General features: G+C 45.4%; 1 protein-coding gene and 2 long non-coding RNA genes across 3 annotated transcripts in view; 1 reads left to right on the top strand and 2 right to left on the bottom strand.

Moving 5' to 3' along the window:
• Positions 1–676: 676 nt before the first annotated feature.
• On the bottom strand, positions 677–3,183 carry LOC129050297 (uncharacterized). Its single transcript, XR_008513924.2, has 2 exons — positions 2,956–3,183; positions 677–1,670 (listed from the first exon to the last, which is right to left on the bottom strand). It is a non-coding gene; the product is annotated as an uncharacterized LOC129050297 (long non-coding RNA).
• A 108-nt stretch (positions 3,184–3,291) lies between these two features.
• LOC112131549 (golgin subfamily A member 6-like protein 7) lies at positions 3,292–10,273 on the top strand. Its single transcript, XM_054532109.2, has 8 exons — positions 3,292–3,432; positions 4,959–5,087; positions 6,202–6,252; positions 6,341–6,434; positions 6,517–6,623; positions 7,899–7,957; positions 8,286–8,427; positions 8,725–10,273. Exons 1-8 carry the CDS (start codon positions 3,349–3,351, stop codon positions 9,856–9,858), a joined length of 1,800 nt encoding a protein of 599 aa, XP_054388084.1. The 5' UTR covers positions 3,292–3,348; the 3' UTR covers positions 9,859–10,273.
• The window catches only part of LOC129050295 (uncharacterized), a 50,758-nt gene continuing 33,791 nt past the window's right edge, over positions 3,483–20,449 (bottom strand). Inside the window, exons 18-20 of the long non-coding RNA XR_008513922.2 lie at positions 13,265–13,399; positions 5,211–5,281; positions 3,483–4,516 (exon numbers count right to left, since the gene is read on the bottom strand). This is a non-coding gene — a long non-coding RNA (uncharacterized LOC129050295). The remainder of the gene's footprint in view (positions 4,517–5,210; positions 5,282–13,264; positions 13,400–20,449) is intronic.

Consider the following 20,449-nt stretch of genomic DNA (forward strand, 5'->3'; position numbering starts at 1 on the left):
ATTAGTGCTCAGTAAATCTTCTTTTACAAAGATAAGGTAAACATTTGAAAAGAGGGAGGAAAGAGTCAATTATGCAGCCATCTCAGGGTAGCCTGAAGAGTGACTGATCTCATTTTCTTGTTCTGTACCTGGGAAGATAAGCCTATAATCAACATTGTCAGTGTCAGATTGAATAGAACTCAGTTTTACATCTTAAACTGAGGTTGCAGAGCCAGGGTTACAACTGGCATATGCTTATTTTATAGGGGGACATGGATCCTGAAATATTTAGGGGCTAGCAAGGAATGTCCCTGTGAACAGTTTGTAAGGGGGGCCATATGGAGAGGTACGTGGCCTTTGTGGTAGTGGGGACCTGGCTTATGTCTAATGCCATCACACAGGATTGTGAAATGGCAGCTATCTCTTTGGGGAGAAAGAATGGCAGTGTTGCATGACTAAGATCCCAAACTTATGTCTCCCTTAGCATAACAGGTTTGGCAGTTCCAAGACTTTATTTTCTTTTACATATTAAAAAAACTCTAATGAAAGAGCTATGTGAGAGATATAAAGAGGGTATTTCCAATGAAAAAAGGGTGCAACCAGCAGGGAGAAAAAGGAATTCTAAATGTGTTTATGCTTGGTAACTTAACCTTAAAACACACCGAACAAAGCTTAACAAACGAAAAAAAGAAATAAGTTGACGATCATTGTGGGAAACTTTAATATCTGTGTCTCAGCCACTGAAAAATAAACAAACATCAGTAAGGAAATAGAATCATTAAAGGATGCATTTAACACGCTCGATCTAATTGAGAGACGTGGTACACTACACTCAACATGCAGAATACATATCCTTTTCAAGTGCAGAAGCAATACTTATAAAAATTAACCATATTTTTGATCATTGAGAAGACACAAATTCCAAAGAGTTTTAGTTATACAAATATTTAATCAGAGTGGAACTATAAGTTTGGAAATTAAGCAAAACATTTTCAGTATGGTAAAGGGATGAATAAAATCAAAGTTTGCTTTTCTGAAACACTAATAAAATTGATGGCCCCCAGCGAGACTGATTAAGAAAACAGACAAAAGGCAGAAACTCTAACTGCAGACCTTATAAATATTTAAAAAGATAAATGAATAATAGAACAACTTTGAAATTTTATATAAAATGAACAAATTGATTCGGCAAACACAGGTTACCAAAATGAATATTCAAATATATGTAATTGAACCTGTAATTAAACACCTTATAAAGAAAACTACAGTCTCACATGGCTTAATAAGTGAATTCTTTCCAAATGCTTAAGGAAGAAATAGCACACATCTTACATCAACTCTGTCAGAAATAGGAGAAGAAACATTTCTCAAATTGTCTAAACAGCATAGCTTTAATACTTCATATTAAAACCTCACAAGTCTGGGCGCAGTGGCTCATGCCTGTAATCCCAGCACTTTGGGAGGCCGAGGAGGGTGGATCACGAGGTCAGGAGATTGAGACCATCCTGGCTAACAGGGTGAAACCCCGTCTCTACTAAAAAATACAATAAATTAGCCAGGCGTGGTGGTGGGCGTCTATAGTCCCAGCTGCTCAGGAGGCTGAAGCAGGAGAATGGTGTGAACCCGGAAGGCGGAGCTTGCAATGAGCCAAGATCATGCCACTGCATTCCGGCCTGGACAACAGGACGAGACTCCGTGGCAAAAAAAAAAAAAAAAAACAGAAGAAAAACTTAGACTCCACTTTCTCTTGTGAACGTTAAGTACAAAATTACCAAATGAAATATGAGCAAGCCCATCTCAACCACACATAATATGGTATTAATCACATATCACAACAAAGTTGATTTAATTCCAGAAGTGCAATGTTAAACATTCAAAAGCCAATCACTGTTAAGTTACCTTATCAACATAAAAAGATAAGAAAAAACATTGCTCAATCAAGAAAGAAAAAAGCAGTTGATAAAATTCAGTACCTATTCATAAATCTTAAAACCTGTCAACAGAGAGGAAGCAATATGTGAGCTAAACACTCCCCAAGCTGAAAATAGTGACATAACTTATTTGCAGCCAAAAGATGAAAATTGCAGGCCGGGCACGGTGGCTCACGCCTCTAATCCCAGCACTTTGGGAGGCAGAGGTGGGCAAATCACAAGTTCTGGAGGAGTTCAAAACCAGCCTGGCCAACATGGTGAAACCCTGTCTCTACTAAAAATAAAAAAAAATGAGCCGGGTGTGGTGGCACATGCCTGTATTCCCAGCTATTAGGGAGGCTGAGGCAGAAGAATCGCTTGAACCGTGGAGGCGGATGTTGTGACAGTGAGCCGAGATTGTGCCACTGCACTCCAGCCTGGCAACAGAGCAAGACTGTGTTTCAAAAAAAAAAAAAAAAAGAATGAAAATTGAATTGCAGTATAATCTTAAAATTTTTGAGAAATCTACGTTTTTCAGCTAAAAAGAGACAGACTCAGCCTTTTGACCTTTCTTCTATCCCTCCTTGGAAGGCAATCCAAGGCCTGGAAAAACAGCAGCCACATTGTAACCAAAAGAATAAAAACATGGCTAAGAAAGTATCAGGAAACTGAAAAGAACCCTGGACTGCCTTCCTCTGCACGTTGTAAGTGACAAAAATGAAATCTCTATTTCTTTAAGTCACTGAATCAGATTTATTCTTTCTGCGGCTACAAGTAGCCCTAAATGATGTATTAAATACTAAAATAAATACTAAAATACACACTAAAATATTAACATTTTGGTCTTGAACTGCTGATCTCAGGTGATACACCCATCTCAGCCTACCAAGGTGCTGGGTTTACAGGCATGAGCCATCACACCCACCTCAAAACCTTTGTGTTTTTAAATATATTAGACATGTCTCTAGTTTCAAAAAAAAAAAAACAAAACAAAAAAAACCCTTAATAATGTAGGAGAATAAGAGAAACTTTTTCCAAAAAAGAGAAATTATTGTGATTATTTTACCTTATTGGAATGTTGGATAATATAGTCAGCTTTATTAATCATCAAGCATGCTGTAAATTTTCCATTATAATAGGATTTGTACCTCAATTAAGGTGATAAAGTTTTAAAGCTCAGAAAGTGAAAGCCAGCCCCACCCCTCTCCTAGAGTGGCTGGGGACAGCAGTTGCATGGGCGCCTTTCCTTGTGACATCACAGGACCTTCGTGACACGTGGCTGCTTGACCCCGCCTCCTTTCCCTTTCATCTTTCTCATTGACCAATGGGCTTGGAGCATTAAGGCCACACCCCTATTCTGCATTCTAGTGTGACCCTGGTGACGCCTCCTGTGGCTCAGTCACATAGCTGCGTGGTACGTGACTGGAGGCATATCACTGCCTTTGCCTGGATCACGCCAATGTGGCCCCAACCCCACCTCCCTCCCCTCCCCATGATGTCAGAAAAAAACCAACAGAGCAAATTGCCTGAGGCCAAGGAAAAGGTAAAACGCATAGGATTGCGGGACCCCAACCCAACCCCAGGCCCCCTCTGATGGCAGAACAGCTGTCAGAGTCCGTGTCACTCCAGAGGTACACCAGGCTGGGCCCCCCCAATGCCTCTGGGCTCCCTCAACCAAAATCTTGTGTCAGCCCCAACCCCTGCCCTCACCTGACTTTGAGCGGGTGACTCAAGGGACTCCCTGCTCTGTACTCTGCCCTCACCTCCTCTTGCCTGAAAACTGACCTCCCTGGGCCCTTCAGGTTCATGTTTCCAAGGAACTGGATGCCCCAGCACCTGCCCTCACCAGTCACCCCAGGGTGACTTTGGGCAGGTGACTCCTGGGGCTCCCCACTCCATACTCTGCCCTTGCCTACCGCTGCCCCATGGCTGACCTCCTTGGGCTGTTTGGGCTCATGTCTCCAAGTACCTGGGTCCCAACCCTGCAAACCCCAACCCAATCTCAAAGAGGCAACTTGGGCATAGCACTGATGTCACCCGTCCCCCACCACCCCACGGAGGAGTGGAATGTACTGATGGCACAGTCCCTCTAGGAACTGTCATTACTGCTGCAAGACTGGCCTTTGATCTTAGGACCCATCCCCTAAGTGTTCTCACCCCATTTCTGGTTACGCTGGTTGCAGCACAAATTTCCATCTGGAAGGGGAGTGGGGACCATGTGACCTAGGATCAAGAAGTTTCAGGCTGCCTTACTCCCTTAACACAGAAGTTGACTGTTTGAAAAGCCTACACCTCCCTTGTGAACTCAAAATGTTGACAGTGTCTCTGGGTGGCAATGGGAGAACGGGTTTGGTTTGGTTTTCTCCCAGGCTTCTACTCTCCAGAGAGACTTCGACAGTTTTTCCTAAGTTCTCCACCTCATATTTGAATTCTCCATGGTTCTGGCACCAGAGTGCCCATCAGTCAGTGATCTTTGAAGTGAGATTTGCTCATCTTCTGTGGAAGAGACCTTGGGAAACTGAACTTGACAACTTGAATCTTCCTCATCTCCTCTCAACCTGGGGTACTTTCAGTGCCACAGGATACATATGGGGCATCTTTCTGAAGCATCACTTTCCCTTGATTCTCTTGAGAGAGACAAAACATTAATGTTCTTAGGGATGACAGTCACACATATATTTCTAAGAGACTAGCAGACTTCTCTCCAAAATGAAGCTTGGGTTGTCCTCTTTCTGTTCAATTCCCAGATTTAACAGAAAGGCTGCCTTCTGCCCTGAGGATACGTGACTTTTACTTTTCTAACTCTGCCTCTGGTTTTGGCCCCTGGCAGCTGCTGATTTGTGGCAAAATCCCAGAGCTCGGAGGCAGAAGAATGAGTTTCGGTTCCATTATTGCCTTTCTTTTAGCCATGGTATCAATCTCTCTCAGTCACTAAGTGATTGCAACAACACCTTGTACAGTTGTCGGTGGCATTAAATCAGATAGTCTATAAGAGTATTTTGTATAAACTGTAAAGTGACTGTAGGAGCTTGTAGTTCTCATGAGTATCACTGCTCCTCTTTTCCACAGTTTACAGATGATCATCAGTGGAACAGTGCTGGTGCTGGTACCGGAGCAACCGACAGCAAACAGAAGAAAATAAATAATGGCACTAACCCTGAGAAAACCACTTCTGGTGGTTACCATTCACCTGAGGATGTGAGTCTTGGCTGGCTGGTCTCCTGAGGACAAGGGGCACAAGGGGAAGTCGAGGGTAACTGTTGAGATTGTGGAAGGAAGAACTGCTGGGTACTGGTTAAGAATTCTGGGTTTGAATCCTACCTCTCTCTCCATCTGCGAGGGACACGATTTATGGCAAATTGCTTGAGTTCTTTGGACCTCTCTTTTCACATCTGTAAAATAGGGGTGGTAATGTTTTACTTACATGTGTGAAGCTTAAATCAGATTTGTTGTTGTTGTTGTTGTTGTTGTGTTAATCTCTAGTCCAGGGCCTGCTGTAAACTCCTCTCCTCTTTGGGCTTCCATTTCCTGAGGAGGTAGAGTTAGAGTATTAGAGGTTTCTGTTTGCTCTGAGACTCTGGGATTTAAAGATTCACTAGAATGGAAACCTTGGGGCCAAGGGCTCCTGTCTGCCTTTTCCGTCCTATATCCCAGCTGGGAAGAACTGTCCCTGGCCCCTATGTGCTTGCTCAATGCTTGTTGAATGAACACATCTTTCTAAATCACAAGCTAGCAGAAGGGTGGGCTTTTCTCACATTCCATGTCTGAAGGTTTCTGTTACTGTCTTTTCTGGAGAATCTAGTTTCAGACTTTCAGTATTGTGGCTGTGGGCAAAAACCAATAAAGACCCAAATCCTTTTTCTTTGGGCATTAAGGAGAGTTGATCAGTTCGTGTTCCCACTGGGTCTAAGAACTTTGCCCTTAAAATCCATTTCTGACCCCTGCCTACCGCTTCCTGGCCTGGGGAATAGAATCGAGGGGCTACCCTCAGTCACCTTCCTTTGACTCTCCCCACAGAAACAACAGAACCGAGCTCAGCTGAAAGAAGTAACATGGTTTCTTTCTTTGCTCACGACAAGACTGCTGGGTTTCGGGGGCACTCAGATGTAGAGGCCCCAGTCTCGTCTCGCCTACTCCCAGTACGGGGAGGAAGGCTCACCTCCCAGATTCCACCCCATCCCCACAGGGTCCCTGATAACCTGGTCCCATGGGTGGGCCTGTCCTGGGGCAGTGGTGCCATTCTGGGGGCATGTCTCTTGCTGTGCCATCTCTGCCTCCCTCTAGTAAGAGCTCTGTCTTCCTCTTCCTATAGGAAAAGCAGGAAAGCCACCAATATCAGCAAGCCCTAAGGAGGCAGCTAGAGGTGAGTGGAGGGTGTGAAGTTCCCTCCTGTCATCTGGAGAAGGTTTCTTTGCTTCTCTTTCAGCACTTGCTTGTCTTTTCTCCCAAAGGCCCAGGATCATACCATACGAATCCTTATGTGTCAGAAAACTGAACTGGAGACAGCGCTCTATTACAGCCAGGATGCTGCTAGGAAATTTGAAGGTGGGAATCTGGGCACCCCATCATCCTTCAACCTGGCATTTTCACAGGCCTTTGGGCTGCATCTCAACCTCTCTCATTCCAGAAGAATCCAAGGATCTGGCAGGATGCCTGCATCATTCCTGGAACTTTGCAAGAGAGTTACAGTGGGCTCTCTCTGCTGTGTCCACACAGCACAAGAAGGCGGACAGGGTGAGTCCAACCACCTACCCGGTCCCCTGGGAGCCCAGCTTCACAGATGGAGGAATGAGCCTAAAGGTCCCTTCTGCAGGATGCAGTGTCCTGCCCAGAAGACAGCATGGGCCATTTCTTGCTGCTTTTGTATGTGGTTGTTAGAGGCAGGTTGGGGCTGGGTCAGCTGCTGTCAGTGAGTTGCGGGGCACTGTGGGGAGCGAGCACTGGACACAGAGCTCCGAGGCCAAGTGCCCACCCTGCCCATACTTGGCTGTGCCCTTGGTCAAATCCTTGGTGGGGATTAGGGTACTTGTATCATGAAGGTACAGAAGAGTATCTTTAGTATGTTACCATTTGTGTAGAGACAGGGAACACATGTACGTGTGTGTGTGTGTCTCTGTGTGTGTACGTATTATGGTAATATACATAAAACATGTTTGTAAGGATTCATAAAAAACTCAGGCGAGAGGAAGAGTATTGGGGGGAGATATTTCCCTTCTGTACCTTCTGAGGTTTGGACTATGCCAATGTATCGTTCTTTCAAAAATCAACAAAGGATTAATTTCCTCCTCCTTATCTGTGCCCCTACCCCCACCAAAAGAATGGGTTTAGAGAATCAGATATACCTGGGTGTTGAAATCCCAGCTCTAAGTGATCTTAGGCAAGCACTTAACCTTTAATACCCCATGTTTTTCATCTACACAATAGAGGTGATAATGATAACTTTCTCCTATGGTGGTGGTGAGGATTAAATGGGATTGTTAGCTTAGGGCCTGGTGAAGCACTCAATAAAGTTTCCAACAGTGGTAGTAATAATAGCAATAGCAGCATTACTGTAATAATGCTGTATACAGTAATAGTAAAATTTTCTCATCTCTCTGGGCCCCTGTTAGCCAGCTAACAATTCAGTCTTTTTCCCTGTCCCTTCCACCCTTACTGAGTTCTTTGAAAAACAAGTGAGAGCCAGGTGTGGTGGCACATGCCTGTAATCCCAGCTACATAGAAGGCTGAGGAGAAGAATCGCTTGAACCCGGGAGGCAGAGGTTGCCGTGCGGTGAGATTGCGCCATTGCACTCCAGCCTGGGCAACAAGAACGAAACTCCATCTCAAAAAAAAAAAAAAAGAAAAAGAAAAAAAAATTATACCATAGACTTGGAAATGCCTTGAGAACATGTCAGGTGGGATTGAGAGGGAGCAAGTGTTACTGTGGAGTAGTCACTGTAGCTGTCATCACTGGTCGGTCAGCTGCTCCTCTGCCTGCTGTATCCTGACTTGACCTTTCTCTATTTGCAGTATATCAAGGAGTTAACAAAGGAGAGGGACGCTTTGAGTCTGGAGCTGTACAGGAACACGTAGGATAGGGGAAGGTGGGATGGGAGGTCTGAGAGCCCTTAGCGTGGGTGGTGTGCTGGGAGGTGGGGGGTACAGGTGAGCATGGCAGGGGGTCATACAGGTTTGCATGTGTGCACAGGGAAGCTCCAGTGCCGGCTGTGCCACTGACTCATGGGGTAGCCTCAGGCAACTCATGTCTTCTCTCTGGCCTGCCACCTGGGACTTTTAATTCCTGGGTCCCTTCTAGTGCCACGGTTCTGTGGTTGTGGGGCGAGGGTAGAGGGTCGATCACCAAAGCGGTCCTTTCTGTTCTTCGTTCATTCCTTTCTCTATTGCCTCCGGCCATAGCATAACCAATGAGGAGCTGAAGGAGAAAAATGCCGAACTACAAGAAAAACTTCGACTCGTAGAAACTGAAAAGTCTGAGATCCAGCTCCACATCAAGGAGCTAAAAAGGAAACTGGAGACGGGCAAAATCCTGCTGCCACAGGTGAGCAGCGGCAGCCCCGGGGGGTGTGGGAGCCCCATCCAGCTGGGACCATGGTCTAGGGATCATGCAGGGTATGGGGAGGCTCCAGCCAAGAGCTGGAAAATTTGGGTCCTTGTTCTGGTCCCGCCATAGAATCCTCTAGAGTGTGCTAAAAATCTACAAATTGGGACCATGCCTGGGAAATCAGAAAACCTCAGGGTTAGGGCTTAAAATTTCTTTTTAAAGAATCATAGACTAAAACCGTTATTTTATAGATTACATTTATATACCTAGCTTATGAGTCTATTTCCTTTTGAGGTTCAAACCAACACTTTGCAGGAGGAGAAGATGTGGAATCAGGAGGAGGAGCTACGGGATCAGAAGGAGAAGCTACGGAAGCAGGAGGAGAAGATGTGGAGACAGGAGCAGAGGCTGCGGAAGCAGGAGAAGGAGCTGCGTGAGCTGGAGGAGCAGATGCGAAAGCAGGAGGAGCAGATGTGGGAGCAGGATAAGCAGATGCGGAAGCAGGAGGAGCATATGTGCGACCTGGAGGGGCAGATGCGGAAGCAGGTGGAGGAGATGCAGAAGAAGGAGGAGCAGATGATGAAGCAGGAGGAACAGATGTGGGAGCAGGAGAAGCAGATGATGAAGCAGGAGGAGCATATGTGTGACCTGGATGGGCAGATGCGGAAGCAGGAGGAGGAGATGCGGAAGCAGGAGGAGCAGATGATGAAGCAGGAGGAGCATATGCGCGACCTGGAGGGGCAGATGCGGAAGCAGGAGGAGGAGATGCGGAAGCAGGAGGAGCAGATGCGGAAGCAGGAGGAGCAGATGCGGAAGCAGGAGGAGCAGATGCGGGAGCAGGATAAGCAGATGCAGAAGCAGGAGGAACAGATGCAGGAGAAGGAGCAGATGCGGAAGCAGGAGGAGCAGATGCAGGAGAAGGAGGAGCAGATGCGGAAGCAGGAGCAGATGCGGAAGCAGGAGGAGCAGATGTGTGAGCTGGAGGAGCAAATGCGGATGCAGGAGGAGCAGATGAGGGAGCAGGACGAGAGGCTGCGATTTAAGGAGGAGAGGCTGTGGGATCAGGATGAGAAGATGCAGGAGGAGGAGGAGAAGATGCGGGGGCAGGTGGAGGAGAAGATGCGGGGGCAGGTGGAGAAGATGCGGGAGAAGGAGAGGACGGGAGAGCAGAAGATGCAGGAGGAGCGGTGCTCAGAGCCCTGGCTCCCTCCCTCCGAAGATCTGTATGATACGAGCCACCCTGGCAGCGTGAAGCCTGCACGAGAGGCCACGGAGGGTTCTCCTGATGACAATTGCACTGCACAGCAGATCATGCAGCTGCTTGGTGGAAGGAAGAACGCCCAGGAGTGCCCAGTCTTAGGCAGCACCTCCTGCATCCCATTCTTCTACCGAGGAGACAAGAGAAAGATGAAGATCATCAGTATCTAAAAGCCGGCACTGTCAACAAGGCCTACAGAAGTGTAAGCCACCATGTGACCTTGTGAATATCGTCTGAGAACAAACTTGAAAAAAGAAAATTTATTTTAAATTGTGGCAAAATACTGGCTGGGCACGGTGGCCTGCACCTGTAATCACAGCACTTTGGGAGGCCTAGGTGGGGGGATCACCAATCCCAGCTATGTGGGAGGCTGAGGATGCAGTGAGCCGAGATCACACCACTGCACTCCTCTCTGGCTGACAGAGTGAAACTCCCATCTCAAAAAAAAAAAAAAAAAAAAAAAAAATTCTACTTGAGGACTCTAATATCTATGTATGTTTCTATTTTTTTTTTTCTTGGTCTTTCTCGTTTAGTCTTGTGTTGTCTTGTCTTATGGCATGCCTAGTAAACTTTTATCTGCCTCCAGAGAGTATTGACTTTGACTTTATGGCACACAATTGGCGTTCAAGCAGATCACCTTCATCTAGTTTGGGACTAAGCTGGCTCAAAGCAGGTTTTAGTTTTTGTGACAGCTGGTCTATTTTTTATTCTTTTGGATTCTTAGGGGTGGCCCTTCCAGGATCCCCACCAAGGTCCCATCTCCTTACTGGGACCCAAATTCTCATTATGTCATTTCAGCCCTGTGAGAGTGCCAAACATTCAGCTAGGCTCTCCAGCCTCTTAACTATCACTTCATACTCAGTTTCTTAGCCTCTTAGCCCTCCACTGTTGACCAATCACCAAATGGGGGAAAGCACTACAGACTGTCAGGGTCACCTCCTAGGCCTGGTCACTCAAGTCCTGGCTGAGGTCTCCAATTATCTTCCAACAATTGTTTTTGATGGTGAGGGGGGACACATTTTTGTCCAGTTTTTCTAACTGTTCCTGTGGGGAGGCTAATCTATAACAAGCTATTCTGCCTTTAATGAATGTTGAAAACCTTTTTTTTTTTTTGAGATGGAGTCTCGCTCTGTTGCCCAGGCTCTAGTGCAGTGGTGTAATCTCTGCTTACTGTAACCTCCGCCTCCTGGGTTCAAGCAATTCTCCTGCCTCAGCCTCCCAAGTAGCTGGGATTACACGCATGTGCCACCACCCCTGGCTAATTTTTATATTTTTAGTAGAGACGGGATTTCACTATGTTGTCCAGGCTGGTCTCGAGCTCCTGACTCAGGTGATCTACCCGCCTCAGCCTCCCCAAGTGCTGGGATTACAGGCGTGTGCCACTGCATCCAGCCCATCTGTCTTTTTAAAAATGTTTCTGATTTGAGGTATTTTATATTCCATGAAATGCACAGATCTGGTTTACATTTTGATGACTTTTAACAAATGTATTACCCATGTAACCCACCTCCTTTGAAGATATGGAACATTTCTATCATCCAGAAAGTTCTCCTGTGCTTTCATCCTGTCCGGCACTCCCCCAGCAGCTGATGAACCTTCTGAGGACATTGGTACAGGATTCTGGCCTCCCCAAAAGAGCTACTTTGACAAGACTGCTTGCCTTACCCAGCACTAAATCCCTGCCTGCTCTCTCAAAATTTCCATCTTTAAACTGCTTGTACCTATAACCCTCCCACATGAAATCCATAGATAAACCAGCCCACAGCCTAATATTTATTGTATACCCAAGCTTTCAGAAATATGACTCCCAGGAGTGGGGACTGATGGCTGCATCCCCTCCTCCTCCTGGAAGGCTCTACCAGCCTACAGAGCCCACAGAGTAGATCTCACCAGGCAGCTTGAGCCTGAAAGTGCTGCGGAGCCTCCTGCTGGTTCACCCTCACTATGGTGGCAGCTGCACGGGAGCAGCTGGGCTCACCCATTAAGCAAGAAGACGTTGGCTTGATACTGACACTCCAACCCCAGCCTGGGCAAGCCTGGCTGAAAGGACCCTTCCTTCTGGTCAGACTGTGGGGAGATGGGCCAGAGCATACACGCTCTACCGCCCTCCTCATGCTTCAGCTGTGCTTCCTTCTTAACAGAGGGAGCAGCTCATGGATTTGGCCAAAGTCTTCTTGAGGGCTGTAGGTTTGACAGGCTGGGTGTGTGGGGGCCACTGTGCTAGAGAGACAGACTGGTGTGTCAGAAGGCAGCCACCTGGCCAGAGGGGGGTCAACCCCCTTGGTAACCCCCTTCCCCCATCTGGACACAGAGCCCTGCCCTCTCCACATGTGACTGCTCCCCTCAGAGCTGCCTCCAGAAGAGGGGTTCTAACCCTGTGGGTGGGGACATTGTGTTACTTTACAGTGGGCCATGGCTCCCTCTGATATCTCCAACTCAGAGGCAGTAGAGAGAAGATGAGAAATTCCCTGCACCTCTAGTCCTAGCTACTTGAGAGGCTGAGGGAAGAAGGTCACTTGAGCCCAGGAGTTCAAGGCTGCAATGAGCTATGATTACGTCAATGCATTCCAGCCTGAGCAACAGAGTGAGACCCAACCTCAAAAACAACAATAATAAGTTAAACATAAAACTACCACATTATTGGCCAGGCATGGTGGCTCACACCTGTAATCCCAGCAATTTGGGAGGCTGAGGCGGGTGGATCACGAGGTCAGGAGATCGAGACCATCATGGCTAACACGGTGAAACCATCTCTACTAAAAATACAAAAAAGTTAGCCAGGCATGGTTGGGGGCGCCTGTAGTCCCAGCTACTCCGGAGGCTGAGACAGGAAAATGGCGTGAACCTGAGAGGTGGAGCTTGCTGTGAGCTGAGATGGCGCCACTGCACTCAAGCCTGGGCAACAGAGCGAGACGCTGTCTCAAAAAAAATAAACAAACATGTAAGCATTCCACATTATTGACCAATTCCACTCCTAGGTATAGACACAAAGAATGAAAAGCAGACACTCAAGACACTTGTAAACCAATGTTCATAGCAGCATTACAACAGTCAAGAGACGAAAGCAACCTGATTGCCCACTGATGAAGGGATAACATGTGGCTTACATATATAATGGACTAGTATTGAGCCTTTAAAAGAAAATTCTGGAACCCCAAACACCTAAGAAGTTCAATAACCCAGTCACAAAAGGACAAATACCGCATGACTCCCCTTATAGGAGACACCTTGAATAGTCAAATTCTGAGACAAAAGTAGAATGGTGGTTGCTTGGGGACACAAGGAGTTAGTGTTTCATGGATACGGAGTTTCAGTCAGAGAAAAGGCAAAAGTTTCGTAGAGATGGATGGTGGTGATGGCTGGGCAATAATGTGAATATACTTAATGCCAATGAACTGTACACATAAAAATGATTAAAACGGCAAGTTTTATGGTATGTATATTTTACCACAATATGTAAATTTTTTTAATTACATTTTTTAAATTGTTATGAAAAAATACAAATAATCCATCCAAGTCATTTAGAAAAGGAGCATCAGATCAAGCTTTTCAAAGTGCCAAAACTCAGAAGATTACCTGGTTGCTTGCCCCATACCCAGCTGTCCAGAATTGACTTGGCCCTATATACAGGTGCAGGAGTTTCTTCTTCATCTTTTTTCTTTTTGTCATTCAGATCTTCTTTCTTTGTTCCACTTGGTTCGACACTATCATCTGCAGAATTAAAGATTTTTTAATCTGTAACTGCTTTTCAGAATGTCATACCATTAGTCTCTGCAAATGTCCCTCCCCGAAAAGTTACAACACACATCGTTAACTGAATGGCATGCGGTGTCCCCCACCCCCAGGGCTGTGAGCATGTGTGACTAATAAACTGCTACTGCATCTGTCCAGTGTCAGCGTCCTATATTCAGCCATCCCATATCCCTAGGGCAGGAATCTTCTAGGGTTATAAACAGAACTTTAATCAACCTCTCCTTGGTTATTTTACTGGTTCCATGATACAAGTTTTTCTGTGCAAAAGATCTGAACAGAAACTTCACAGAGGATACAAGAGTGGCAAAGAAGAACATGATATTCAGCATCGTTAGCCATTATGGAAGTGCAATTAAAACCACAACGAGATCCCACTAGACTTGTTAGAATGGCTCAACTAAAAAACACTGATAACACCAAGTGCTAACAAAGACACAGAGCAACAGAAACGTGACAGATTGCCAGTGGGAAGGCAAACTAAAACAGCCACTTTGGAAAACAGTTCAGCACATGACCCAACTTTCACACTACTAGGTCTTTATCCTAGGGAAATGGAAACTATATTCACACAAAATCTGTACACAAATGCTCACAGCAGGATTACAATTGGGAAAGAAAAATGGAAACAACCACAAGGTCCTACAGTAGCAGAATGGATAAACACCATGTTGTACATGCACATGACCAGATACTATTCAGCAATAAAAAGAACTATCAATACACAGAACAGCAGATAAACCTCAAACATATAACTGGGAGTAAATGAAGATGGTTTCAAAACGTTACTTAAAATATGGTTCCACTCACATGACATTCTCAAAAAGAATACCCTATACTGATGGAGAACAGATCAGTGGTTGCCAGCGTACGAGGCCAGGGAACACGTGATAAAAAGGAGCAGCACAAGAGAGCTCTCAGGGTGATGAGACTTCTCCATCCTGATGATGATGGGGGTTACATGAATCTATAGAAGTCAAAATTTACTGAACTACATACCACAATAAAATAAATTTCATATAAGTTTTTTAGTTAAAAAAATGGTTGGCTGGGTGCGGTGGCTCACACCTGTAATCCCAGCACTTTGGGAGGCCGAGGCGGGCAATTCACAAGGTCAGGAGTTCGAGACCAGCCTGGCCAACATGGTGAAACCCTGTCTCTACTAAAAACACAAAAATTACTCAGGCTTGGTGGCACATGCCTGTAATCCCAGGTACTTGGGAGGCTGAGGCATGAGAATGGCTTGAACCTGGAAGGCGGAGGTTGCAGTGAGCTGAGATCATGCCATTGCACTCCAGCCTGGACCACCGAGTGAGACTGCCTTTCAGAAAAAAAAAAAAAAAAAAAAGGAAAATATCTAGGTCCAGGGAGGACAGCTGGAATAGTCTGGTGGAATCATGTCAGAGCAGGGAGCTGGGTCTGGAGGGCTGGAGTAGGGTGTGGCACCACTCTAGGAAGGAACTAGGAAACGCATCCTGGGTGAAGCAAGAGCAGAGTCCCGTTCTGCAACAGGTGAGCATTTATCTTGATCTGAGAAACTACATGCACATTTAATAAGTCTCACTTAGCCTCTTATTTTCCTTAACAACATGGAAAATGAGAGAACAAACAATTCAGAAGGTTAAGACATGAAATACATTTAATTCAGAAATCATACACAGGAAGGTAGGAAATGAATGGGGGAAAAAAGCAGCTAATGGAAAGTGAAAATGGGCCAGATGCGGTGGCTCATGCCTGTAATTCCACCACGTTGGGAGGCCAAGGTGGGCGGATCACTTGAGGTCAGGAGTTTGAGACCGTCCTGGCCAACATGGTGAAACCTGATCTCTACTAAAAATATCAAAATTGGCCCGGCATGGTGGCAGCCACCTGTAATCCCAGCAGTTCGAGAGGCTGAGGCAGGAGAATTGCTTGAACCTGGGAGTCAGAGGTTGCGGTGAGCTGGCATCTTGCCACTGGACTCCAGCCTATACAACAGAGCAAGACTCCATCTCAAAAAAAAAACAAAAAAACAAAAAGTGAAAATAACCCAACATGTACTATGCAAAGCCTCTGGCCTAACAACAATACATTACCCTTTTAAATCTTTACAAACAACCTTGAAGGAGGCAGGCTTTGTTGTCTCCAGTTTACCAAGGTAGACACCTCGGATCACAGAATACAGAGTAGAACCCAGCCAGAAACACAGCTCAGGTGAGAACACAGGTGCTGGCTCTAAATGCCACACTCTGCCCTACGTGTGTGTGTGTGTGTGTGTGTGTGTGTGTGTGTGTGGTCACAAACCACAGCCCAGGGGCCAAACCCAGCCCACAGCCTCTTTGTGTATGGTCTGAAAGCAGAGAAAGTATTTTACTTTTGTTGTTCTTTTGAGACAGTCTTGGCTCACCACAACCTGTGCCTTCCAGGTTCAAGCGATTCTCCCAGGTTCAAGTGATTCTCGTGCCTCAGCCTCCGAGGAGCTGCGATTACAGGCGTGCATCACCATGGCCGACTAACTTTTTGTTTTGAGTGGAGATGGGGTTTCAGCATGTTGGCCAGGCTGGTCTCGAACTCCTGACCTCAGGTGATCCGCCTGCCTTGGCCTCTAAAAGTGCTGGGATTACAGGTGTGAGCCACCACGCCCGGCCACTGTATTTTATATTTTTTAATAATTGAAAAATAATCAAAAGAAAAACAGTATTTTGTGACTTGCAAACATTCTGAGGACTTCATCTTTTGGTGTCCATAAATCAACTTTACAGAATGAACGTCCCCTGCCCGCTGACGCAGTATTGTCTGTGGCTACTTTGGCACTACAGCTGCAAGGTCCCATGGCTATGACAGAGACCATAGGGTCCATTGAGACCTTAAAATATTTACTATCTCACCCTTTAAAGAAAGTAGGCCACCCCTACCCTACATCTGGCTATAAATTTTACACGTTAAAAAAATGCAACATTCTTAATTTTAAACTCAGTACACTGGAACACTGCTCATCTCCCTTCTTCAAGATGAAAAGCTTCGACAGTCACCAGGAAGCAGACAAGAACCCTAAGTACACCTGAAGAGTTATTCTCAGGAGCATAAATTACAACATTTTACAACAGCAAAAGCAGGATGAAGTCACTGGAGGGTATGAAAACAACCAAGAGTAATTAGCACCACCAGCTCCAAGACCAGACCACATCAGCTTCAAAGTTGTCTACTCTTCCTTTCACTACTGTACAGTTCAAAGTAGACACAGAGAAAATCGAACACATACTGCCCAGACACATTGCTTATGGAATGCTGGAGAGAAGGGAAGCGAGACGTCCCATTGGCCAGGTGTGGTGGCTCACGCCTGTAATCCCAGCACTTTGAGAGGCCAATGTGGGAGGATCACTTGCACCCAGGAGATCAAGACCAGCCTGGCCTACACAGCAAAACCCCATCTCTACTAAAAATACAAAATACGGCTAGGCGTGGTAGCTCACATCTGTAATCCTAGCACTTTGGGAGGCCGAGGTGAGAGGATCACTTGAGGTCAGGAGTTCCAGAGCAGCCTGGCCAACACAGTGATACCCCATCTCTACTAAAAAATGTGGCTCATGCCTATAATCCCAGCACTTTGGGAGACTGAGGTGGGTGGATCACGAGGTCAGGAGTTCGAGACCAGCCTGACCAACATGGTGAAACCTCATCTCTACTAAAAATTCAAAAATTAGCCGGGCGTGCTGGCGTGCACCTGTAATCCCAGGTACTCAGGAGACTGAGGTGGGAGAATCACTTGAACCCGGTTGGAAGTTGCAGTGAGCCAAGAAGGCGCCACCGCACTCCAGCCTAGGCCACAAAAGCAAGACTCCGTCTCAAAACAGAAAACAGCAACAACAAAAATTCCACTGTCAAGACAGCAGCGTGACCACATGCTACATCTCTTTCTTCTATAGAACATCATTAGACATAGTAAAAAAAAACAGTATTTTGAGACAGAGTTTCATTCTGTTGCCCAGGCTGGAGTGCAATGGCGCGATCTTGGCTCACTGCAACCTCCAGCTCCCAGGTTCAAGCGATTCTCCTGCCTCAGTCTCCCGAGTAGCTGGGATTACAAAAAAAAACATACATTTTAAAGCAGAGTGAAAAAATTGATAACTAAGCGTGGAGTGGAAAGAAGGGACCACCGAGGACTGGAAATGGCAATGTTAGACTATGAACTAAATTTCTCCCATGGTTGATTTGGCCTATGCCCAGGAATGAGCAAAGACAGCAGGCCCGTGAGACTGGAAGAAAGATGGAGTCAGCCATGCTAGACTTCTCTCACCGTTATCATCTTTGCAAAGCTGGTCTCACCATTTATTGAAGTGAATTTTTTTTTTTTTTTGAGATGAAGTCTTGCTCTGTTGCCTAGGCTGGAGTACAATGGTGCAATCTCGGCTCACTGCAACCTCCACCTCCCAGGTTCAAGCAATTCTCCTGCCTCAGCCTCCCAAGTAGCTGGGATTATAGATGCCCACCACCATGCCTGGCTAATTTTTGTATTTTTAGTAGAAACCTGGTTTCACCATCTTGGGACTCACAATACACATCAGCCTATCACCTCTCCTGCTTGGCAGGGATGGTCATGATCCTCATTTCCCAGTTAAAGAAACCAAAACTCCATTATGGGGTTTCACCATATTAGCCAGGCTTGTCTCCAACGCCTGACTGCAAGTGATCCAAGCGCCTCGGCCTCCCAAAGTGCTGGGATTACAAGTGTGAGCCACTGCACCCAGCCAATTAGGAGGAAATATCCAACATTTAGCCAGGTGCAGTGGCTCACTCCTTAATCCCAGCACTTTCAGAAGCTGAGGTGGGAGGATCACTTGAGCCCAGGAGTTTGAGTCCAGGCCTGGCAACATAGTGAGACCGTCTCAACACAACATTTAAATATTAGCCAGGCATGGTGGTGTGCGTCTGTAGTCACAGCTACTTGGGAGGCTGAGATGGGAGAGTGTTTCAGCCCAGAAGGTCAAGTAAGCTGTGACTGTGCCACTGTACTCCAGTCTGCATAACAGAGCAAGACCCTGTCTCAAAAAAAAATCCAAAATATATAAATAATTGATACAACTCGAAACAACCCAATTTTTAAAATGTTTAAAAAAAAAACTTGAAGAGACCTTTCTTTAAAGAAGACATGAAAATAGGAAGTGGGTATCTGAAAGGTGTTCCGCATTGCAGATCATTAGGGAAATGCAAATCAAACCCACTGAGATACCCCCTCACACCCCTTATGACCATTATCAAAAAGTCAAAAGATAAATGTTGGCAAGAGTGCGGAGAAATCGGAACTTTTGCATACTATGGATGAGAATGTAGATTGATACAGCCATTCTGGAAAAGAGTATGAAGATTTCTACAGAAATTAAAAATAGAACTACCATATGACTCAGCAATCCCTCTTCTGGGCATACAGCTAAAGGAAATGAAATCATTACTTTGTAAAGATACCTGTATTCTCATGTTCATTGCAGCCTTAATCACAATAGCCAAGATATGGAAACAATCTAAGTGTCCATCAATGGATAAATGGATAAAGAGTCTGTGGCACACATACACAATGGAATATTATTCAGCCAGGAAAACAAACAAGGTCTTGCCGTTTGCTGCAAGATGGATGAGGCTGGAGGATGTCATGCTTAGTGAAATAAAGCATACACAGAAAATCAAATATTGTATAAACTCATTTATATGTGGGATGTAAAAATGTAAATAAATAAACCTACAGGGATAGAGAGTAAAACATTGTCTACCAGGAGAGGTAGGAGAGGGAAGGAATTGGGGACATGGAGGCCAAAGGATACAAAGTAGCAGGTATGAAGGATGAACAAGCCTAGAGATGTAATGTATGACATGAGGACTGCAGGGAACAAAATTGTTCTGTATGTGAAATTCATGCTCAGTGAGTAGATTTCAACTGCTCTTGCCACAAAAGCAATAAGGAAATGGAGAACTATGTGAAATGATTGGTGTGTTAATTTCTTTCAGTGTAGGAATCTTTTTACAATCTATATATAACCTGTAACATCATGTTGTAAGCCTTAACTATACACAAGAAAATTCATTTTTAAAAAAGAAAAATTGACAGTCAAAGACTGACAAAGCAAAGACTAAGTAAATAAAAACAGGGGTAACTGTATTTATATCTGTTAGTCAAAAAATGAGTGACCGACTGAGGCAAGTGCCTCCATCAATAGAGCTTTGTGGAGCCACAATTTGACGACACCCCCAGAAAAAACACACAAGCCACAGAAACGCCTGTGACCTCTGCTTTCCAAAGAGGGTTTTGGGAACTCAGCATGTAAAGGGAGAAAGCAGGCAGGAGAGAAGAAAGGGAGGGGGAGCAGGCAGTGAAGGGGTGGTTACATTCTTAGGAAGCTCTAATTAGTGCTCAGTAAATCTTCATTTTACATAAGATAAGGTAAACATCTGAAAAGAGGGAGGAAAGATCAATTATGCAGCCATCTCAGGGTAGGTGGAAGAGTGATTGATCTCATGTTCTTGTTCTGTACCTGGGAAGGTAAGCCTGTAATCAACAATGTCAGTACCAGATTGAAAAGAACTCAGTTTTACATCTTCAACTGAGGTTGCAGAGCCAGGGTTAAAATGGGCATATGCTTATTTTATAGGGGGACATGGATCCTGAAAGGTTTAGGGGCCAGCAAGGAACATCCCTGTGAGCAATTTGTGAGGGGGGCCATATGGAGAGGTATGTGGCCTTTTGTGGCAGTGGGGACCTGGCTTATGTCTAATGCCATCACACAGGGTTGTGAAATGGCAGCTCTCTCTTTGGGGAGAAAGAATGGTAGTGTTGGATGACTCAGCTCCCAAACTTACGTCTCCCTTAGCATAACAGGTTTGGCAGTTCCAAGACTTTATTTTCTTTTACATATTAAAAAAACTCTAATGAAAGAGCTATGTGAGAGATAGAGGGTATTTCCTAATGATAAAAGGGTGCAACCAGCAGGGAGAAAAAGGAATTCTAAATTTGTTTATGCCTGGTAACCTTAAAACACGCAG

This window comes from Pongo abelii, chromosome 16, assembly GCF_028885655.2.
Source record: "Pongo abelii isolate AG06213 chromosome 16, NHGRI_mPonAbe1-v2.0_pri, whole genome shotgun sequence".
NCBI classification, from domain to species: Eukaryota; Metazoa; Chordata; class Mammalia; order Primates; family Hominidae; genus Pongo; species Pongo abelii.